General features: G+C 41.4%; 2 protein-coding genes across 2 annotated transcripts in view; one reads left to right on the top strand and one right to left on the bottom strand.

Annotated features, from left to right (window-relative positions):
• LOC108362435 (E3 ubiquitin-protein ligase CHIP-like) overlaps window positions 1-8,649 on the bottom strand; it is a 144,964-nt gene that overhangs the window by 133,949 nt on the left and 2,366 nt on the right. The window lies entirely within an intron of this gene.
• Window positions 5,461-7,948, top strand: LOC108362432 (uncharacterized). The gene is made up of 2 exons (XM_017615402.1): window positions 5,461-6,895; window positions 7,031-7,948. The coding sequence occupies exons 1-2, from the start codon at window positions 6,519-6,521 to the stop codon at window positions 7,170-7,172; spliced, it is 519 nt and encodes a 172-aa protein (XP_017470891.1). The 5' UTR covers window positions 5,461-6,518; the 3' UTR covers window positions 7,173-7,948.

Below are 8,649 nucleotides of genomic sequence, written 5' to 3' on the forward strand. Positions count from 1 at the left end.
TTTTTTTTCATATGCATTATTTCGGTTTTCAACCGAAACTGTGCATATATGCATTATTTCGGTTTTTTCGTATGCATTATTTCGGGTTTTTTTTGTATGTAAGCACAATTTCAGGGTGCCATTAGAAAAACCGAAATTATGCAGATGGGCAAATCTAAAAAACAGGTAACCTTTGTGTTGTTTAGCTTTATTTTCACTGTTGTAAAATAAATCAAGCGGGTTGCTTTTGGATATAATTCATTGACGCATACTTGAAGCCTCAAAAAAAATTTGGATCAATTTGCTGCATAACTTTTGAAATATCGGTGTTTAAATTTAAAAAAATAATGAAAACAAGTGAATTTTTTATGTAATTTTTAAGAAGGGCACAATTAATTATGTCATAACTTTTGAAGCACACCATATTCTGATTTGAAATTAAGTGGGCATTTAGCACTTATGCGCACTTTTCATATGTAGTAGGTAAGAAAAGTGTGCATTAAAAAATAACGAAATGGCAAGTAACTCAAAGTCTGTAGCGCCACATTTCACAATTTTCAAAATTTTCGGTTTAATGTGTATAGGTTTTGAAGCATTTAATTTTAAGAACTTTTTAAGTATGTATTGTATTCTACAAACAATTACTTTGGACACACTTCACTTGAAACTTTGCTTAAATTTTAATTATTTTATAAAATAGTCCCTGACTTTAGAAGATACTTTACTTACTTTAAAATTTTGCACATAACCGTTTTTTAATATTACCTTAACTATTCCATAAANGTAACTTTTTTTTAATATTACCTTAACTATTCCATAAAATCATCGAAATCGGTTCACTAAAACATCTAGCTCAGAGACGTTGTTTTGCGTTATAACTCCTCCAATTAAACAGGTTAAAATTTAGTATAGGTTCAATTTAACATATAGCACGCATACAATTTATTATTCTGGTAGGAAGTTAGTGTTATAGCGCAAAAACACATATCTAAGTAATAAGTTGTATTGGAGCTATATGTTAATGTGAACCTATTTCGATAATTTTAAGAAATAATTAAGGTAATATTAAAACACTGTTGCAAAATTTTAGTAAAATAACTTCAAAACTGAGGGAGTTATTTATAAAATAGTTAAAATTTAATCAAATTTTCAAGTACCATTATCTCGAAAACCGGAGCCAATCTGGTAAATCGGGGCATGCCATTGAATTTTGAACGTCCCAATTAAGTGAGTTCAACTTTCGAAATCTTTGCTCAAAGTTTACAACTTGAACAGCGTAATTTGAACCCAGCTTATTCTTTTGTTTTCTAGTTCATGTTTATTCCTCGTCTAACTTTTGAAGCACTTGATGAAAATGAATTACGCTTATATTAATCGATTTATTAAGAGATTACGAATAAAATGATATATAAAACATAGGTGTGCTCATGATAAAAACATAGCAAGGTAGAACCGTTCTCTCAATTTTTCGGCCATGATTTGTTTTGAAGTTTGCCAGCATTTTAAAATCATATAATATTGAAAATAAAAAAATGAAATTGTTGTTGCTTGAGATTGAAAATGTGTATGTGAGTTTGTGAGTAAATTTAAAAATTAAAACGTTTGGAAACGTCAAGAATTTTAAAAGTAACTCTCAGCGGTTCTACCTTACTATATTTTTATCATGGGTGTGCTCACAAATTTAAAAATTAAAATTTTTATTTTAAAAGTGTACCTATTTTTTAGATTTGCCCATATGCACTCTTTCGTATGAAAACCGAAATAATGCATATGATAAAAACCGAAATATTGCATACATGCACACTTTCGTTTGAAAACCGAAATAACGCATATGAGAGAAATATGAAGTAATGCATACATGCAGAGTTTCGGTTAAAAACCGAAATAATGCATATGATAAAAACCGAAATATTGCATACATGCACACTTTCGTTTGAAAACCGAAATAACGCATATGAGAGAAATATGAAGTAATGCATACATGCAGAGTTTCGGTTAAAAACCGAAATAATGCATATGGGTGTTTCCATACAGCCGTAAGCGACATTCGTACGCTTATAGAGTAACGTAAATCTATCAAAAATAGAAGTTATTGAAAATAAGGATTACGGTTATGTTGCAACCAAAGGGTACTATGTTTGAGAAAAAAATAAGCAGCCTCGAAGACAAGAAAAGAAGTCGTTCCCACGACAGTCGGGTCTACGTAACCGGAACGACCCAGATTTATATCTGGCCAAGGACTGTCACTCCAGCAACACTCCCCAAAACTCTATGGGGAACTTGTATGCTGCTACAACAACAACAAGAAAAGAAGTGGTTTTAAGGCACATATACATATATGCGAAAGTCTGGGAATCATGAGAGTTTTTCTTTTCTTTAAAAATTCCTAAACTAAGCTAAATAATGTACCTTTACAATCCTTCCATTTTTTGATAGAAATTATCTCTGGTTAGTTTTTATTAAAAAAAATATAATAACGTACGCGAAATAACGTACGCGACATATTTTTCCTCCATACAATATTTTTAATAGTAACACATACTAAATTAAATTTTTTCAGTTCTTCTCTCCACCGTTTCGCGTTTCCAAAACCTTTTTCCGCCATATGAATACGAAATTTAAAGTTATAAAGCCGTTTGAATTCATTTGCTTGCATTTTCGGTTTACATTTTCATGGAAACACGCATATATGCGAAAGTCTGCGAATCATGGGAGTTTTTCTTTTCTTTAAATATTCCTAAACTAAGCTAAATAATGTACCTTTACAATCTGTTGTGGATTGCGCTAGTTAAGCCTACTATTTAAGTTGTATACATATACCTGGTGTAAACTGACCATAACATTTGTACATGCTTTAGTTGGCAGCCCTAAACAATCGATAGTTGAGTAATTTGACATCTTGTTATTTTCTATTTTCACGAAATACGGTATTCTACCATCAAGGAATTTTGTATAAAAGCCAACCCAGGAATATAGTTTCTTTCTGTTTTATTGAAATAAACGTGCGAGTAGCACACATCACATCAAGCGGAGTTGCAGTCTTTTTAATCTCTAACATTTTGGTGCCTCCTGTGAGGACAAAAAAGAAGTAAGTTGTGTACAAGCACGGTATGGCGGAACTGAATTTGCGTTCATCTTCCGGGAAAGCGATTAAGCGCCTACATGCGCGTGTTTCCGAAGCCACCATCGAGACCTGGGATGTGTTCCAGCTCGAGCAAGAGTTGAGATCACTCGAGTCGCATTTTGTGAGATTTGTGGATAATCACAACCATCTTGTGGGAGCAGCGTCAGGAGAAGAGATTGGTCCACACGATGTGTTGTGGGAAAACGTCGAGCGGTTATATGGCGAGGCATGCAGCAGAATTAACCGCTTAGTTGCGTAATCCAGAGGGGCTCCTATGGCCATAGTAAGTGGTAATGGACCCAACTGCCCCACTTCGAATTTAGATGGGTTTTCATTGGATTTGAAACTAGACCCGTTGGCGATTCCAACTTTTGACGGCGATATGTGTAATTGGTTGGCGTTCAAAGATGCCTTCGAAACGCTCGTGCACCGGGCTTCTTATCCGGAAGCGTTCAAGTTGAGTAAATTGCGGCAGGCCGTTAGTGCGAGCAAGGTACCCTTGGTTGGAGGTATCTATTCAGGCGGATACGAGGAGGTGTGGAAGGCCCTGAAAGAACGCTTCGATAATAGGAAGCAGCTTGCGGAGATACATGTGGCACGTTTCCTAAACCTCAAAGCGGCTACCAAAGAAACATCTAGAGCTTTACTTGCCATCGTCGACACAGTGCATGAGTCGCTACGAGCTCTGCGTGTCATGGAAATCCCTGTAAACCAGTGGGATGCACTAGCTGTGCCTATTGTGGTGTCGAAACTTCCACACGCGACGAAGCGGGACTGGTGCATGAAGTGCAATTCCAATGAAATACCCAAACTGGATGACCTGATGAAGTATCTTGAAAGGCGAGCTCACAGCATATGTCTGGATCCATCAACTGCACAGTCGGCGCGACGATCGGTGAAATCAAACGTGGTCGCCACCGAAGCAGGACAGTGTGCACATTGCGGTGGAGCGCATCGAATCATAAGGTGCCCTACCCTCACAGCGATGAGTACACAGCAACGGTTTGATGCAGTGAGAAATCTTAAGCTTTGCTATAATTGTCTTCGAGCAGGTCATTCCTCAAGACAATGCCGGTCCGGTGGCTGCAGGAGTTGTGGTCGCAAACATAACACAATGCTATGCCGAGACAAATCTGACAACATGACCGTGCCTTCCTCTGCGCCGGCATCACCAGCACCGAAAGAGGAAACAGGTCAAATATCGACGAATTCAGGGTCATGACTAGCGGTACCTGCGAGAGCCTGCGTTGCCCAATTCCCAGCTGTCACTCTCCTTGCAACAGCGCGCGCATATGCATATGGAGAAGCATCAGTTCAGCGTGTGGCTCGTATCTTGTGCGATCCTGGATCGCAGGTTAGTTTCGTCACGGATCGCTTGGCAAACTCGTTGAAATTATATCGACGTAAATGTAATGTGAAGGTGGAAGGTGTTGGAGCTACAGTCAGCACCCGAGCCAAAGGAAGCGTAACGATCACTTAACGGTCAACAATTACAGAATTTGAGATGCAAATTGAAGCACTGGTTTTGCCGTCCATCACTTCGCTGACTCCTGCAGTTAAGGTTGACGTCACCCAGTGGCCACACTTGAAAGGACTACATTATGCAGATAGTGAGTTTGGTACACCTGGAAGTATTGAGGTTCTAATCGGCGCGGATGTGTGGGGGAGAGTTGTAGAGGGCGAAGTTATCGGTGGAAGACCAGACGAGCCCTTCGCCCAGCGTACCTGTCTTGGTTGGGTAGTATTCGGCCCGGTGTCATCGGCGTCCACTTCGAACTTGTCCTCGCTCACACTCAGCGCGTTGCTAGGTGAGGAAGAGGTTCGTCTGGAAGATCTGGTCCGGAACTTTTGGAAGATGGAGGAAGCTCCGGCTACTGAAGAGTTGCATGATGACGAGTGCGGTCAGATATTTGAAACTACGCATGGCCGTCAGTGTACGAAAATAAACTATATTGTACGTTACTATTTCGTTTCGTTTATTACTTTAACAGTTCGGTACAATACGAAACAAAACGGCTGAGTTCACTTTGGCGATAGTACACTACAGTAGTTTAGTAGTTACAGACGAAACAACAAACGAAATGAATCGTGCAGGGAAAATATATTTATGTATGTCCATATATGCAATAAACAAATACAAAACGAATGGCTGCAATGAATAAAAAAAATAAAAATGTTTTTTAATTGAATTGGATATGAAAATTTACAGAAAAAATTATTTTTCACGTAATTGAAACGTTTGCATACATATAAAACGTACCCTATGGTACAATTGTCACAAACGAAAAGCAAACGTTTCTCATTGGGGAAAATGACAGTGAATCTTACAATTTGTTTCTGACTATTTACAAAACTGTACAAAACCACAAATGATATGATGATCGATGAGCAAATGGGAATTGTTTTGTACAGTTTATTTTCGTACCCTGATGGCCGTACCCCCGATGGTCGTTATGTAGTGCAACTTTTTTGCGGCGCAAGGTCCCAGAACTTGGTGACTCCTATGCATACGCTGCGCGACAATTCTATTGGCTCGAGCGCCGTCTGATTGCGGATCCTAGTCTAAGGGAAAAATACGTGAGCTTTATGAGGGAATATGCGGAGCTTGGTCATATGGAGCGAGTGGAGCCACCACACAATCATAGCGGTTGCTACTACATCTCAAATCATGCGGTCGCTGTGAAGTTTCGAGTGGTGTTTAATGCTTCGGCGCCGACTACTACGGGCGTGTCCCTCAACGACATCCAGCTGGTGGGCCCAACGCTTCAAGACCCGCTGATCAACATACTTTTCCGCTTTCGGCGTTATCGAGTGGCGGTAACTGCGGACATTGAAAAGATGTTCCGGCAGGTCCTGGTTGCAACAGCGCATCGAGATTACCAGCGAATAATATGGCGCGAATCCCCCTCGGACGAGCTTGCAGTATACCGGCTGAAAACCGTCACTTATGGCATGGCTTGTAGTCCATAAAACGCAGTACCTGCATTACAACAATGCGCGAATGACAATTACCACGCAGTTCCTGATGAGCACCAAGCGACTGAAGCCCGAGAAGCAATTTTGAATGCATTCTACGTCGATAGCTTCTTGACAAGCTGCGAGGACGCTACCAAGGCCGTTGAGCTGGCCAAGTAGAGGCAGTTCTGGCTGCTGGGCAGTTTAAACTTCGGAAATGGAACTCAAATGACATTCAGGTATTGTTGTGTTTATCCAGTAATCCGTCTCTCCCTAGGTATGCATTCAATACGTCTGTGGCCCCGGTATTGGGTTTGAGATGGGACCCCGTGGCTGACCAGCTGTTCTTTCAAGTCAGGCTCCTACGAAGCGACGCGTGCTCAGTGAAGTGGCTCGGTTGTTTGATCCCACAGGGGTGTTATCCCCAGTTGTCATAACAGGGAAGATTTTTATCCAAAAGATGTGGGCTGCCGGTCTGTCATGGGACTCGCCGTTACCTGAGGATCTTCGTGATGAATGGCTCAATTACCGCTCCAAGCTGGGAGTCCTTACTAAAATCCGCATTGGCCGATGGTTGGGTATGGTGCCACATGCTCCGACAACATTGCATGGCTTTTGCGATGCCAGTTCACATGCTTACGCGGCCGTTATTTACACGGGCACAGCCGACGCTGATGGCACTGTGCGTTTCTCACTCCTTACCGCGCGAACCAAGGTGGCTCCACTGAATGGCGCTACAATACCACGCCTTGGGCTTTCGGCAGCGCTGTTGTTGGCCGAGACTCTTCGAAATGTACGTGAAGCCTTGAGTTTGGTTGAAGCCCCATACTTCTTATTGTCGGACTNGAAGGTGGCTCCACTGAAGCGCGCTACAATACCACGCCTTGGGCTTTCGGCAGCGCTGTTGTTGGCCGAGACTCTTCGAAATGTACGTGAAGCCTTGAGTTTGGTTGAAGCCCCATACTTCTTATGGTCGGACTCTGCGATCGTTTTATGCTGGTTGAAGAAGCAACATACCACATTGAAACCATTTGTCTCGAATCGGGTCCGAAGGATCCAGGAGTTGACTTCCGCATCACGTCCGCTCAGCAATGAACCCTGCCGATTGTGCTAGCCGAGGCATATCACCCGAGGAGCTGATGAGCCACCCGCTTTGGTGGCATGGACCTGATGGTACAGACGCGTACCCAGGTAGCCAAGAGATCCCCCTCAGCCACAACGAATCTAAGGCGCTCAGTTCAGAGGCGCGAATCGTTTCGAGCTTTACCAGCGCACTTTTTCACCAGCCACTGGAGACTCGGAGACCAGATGGGCAGGTCATGTTATTAGCAGAACGCTTTAGCTCGATTCAGCGATTACTGCGCACAGTAGCTATTATTCTACGTTGGTTGCAGAGACGCCGACATTTCCGTCAAGCGGTCATAGGAGCTCGGGAAATGGACGACGCCTTGGAAGTACTGATCCGTCTTGACCAACAGACGCACTTCATGGTCGAGATTAAGCAGCTGGAAGCCGGTTCAGGTTTGTCATCTTCACGCGATTGCTCTCACTAAGTCCATTCCTAGATAAGAACCACATCCTGCGCGTCGGAGGGCGGATCGAAAACGCAGAGTTGGGACATGACCAGCAATTTCCATTGATTCTTCCGAAGTCTACCCCGCTCGTTAAGCTTTTAATAAAACAAGCCCACGAGACTACGCTCCCTGGAGGGGCGCAGCTAATGCTACATACCCTTCGCCGCAAGTTTTGGATTCTGCATGCGAGGCAAGCCGTCAAAAGTTTTGTTCATAAATGCGTAGTGTGTCGTCGTCATCGAGGACTGAGGTTCAAGCAGCAAATGGCTCCATTACCCGGGCAGAGAGTCAAGCCTGCACGACCATTTGTTTCGTCGGGAGTCGACAACTGCGGCCCGTTTACGCTGCGAATCGGAACTAAGCGCTCTCGCACTCTCGTTCCATGAAAATGTCAACCAGGACTGAAAAAATAAAAAGAACTGAAATGGGTTTTTATGACGAATTAATAACAGTAAAATACTCGAATTTTTATATTATAGAAGTATTTCTGCTTATTGCAATTTTAAAACTCAAAAATTGAAGAGTAAAACTGAGTGTCTCTTAGACTCAGTTTTCTCTAATGAAATTAACTATTTTCTCTTTCCTATTAACTAAATTAAGAGATTTGAAACATTACAATTACATTTTAAAATCAAATTTGCAATAACAACTAACTATAAAAATGAGAAAAAGGAGAAGTTAGAGCTCGGTTAACGGTAATTTTTTGATTTGCTTCTGATAGTATTCTAATGTCGCGTACGTTATGAAAAAACATTGTTTGTCGATGTCATTTGTATATTGGCAGTCGCAGGTAATGCAGATTACAATTCTTAAGCGAGAATTCTTCCAGTTAAAGATATACAGTAAAATTTTCTTTCCAACCGAAGTAAAACAAATTTTATTACCCTTTAAAGTTTGTCGCATACGTTATTGTAAGTACGAAAATTTCAATCAAATACATCAAAACCAATGTTAATTGCAAATTTTCCATTTAAATTATTTAGAATAGTTGTAAAACAATGAAACGGTGGCGAGAAG

Source organism: Rhagoletis zephyria, unplaced genomic scaffold (genome assembly GCF_001687245.7).
Source record: "Rhagoletis zephyria isolate East Lansing unplaced genomic scaffold, Rhagoletis_zephyria_1.1 Rzeph_scaffold_01009, whole genome shotgun sequence".
Classification (NCBI taxonomy): Eukaryota; Metazoa; Arthropoda; class Insecta; order Diptera; family Tephritidae; genus Rhagoletis; species Rhagoletis zephyria.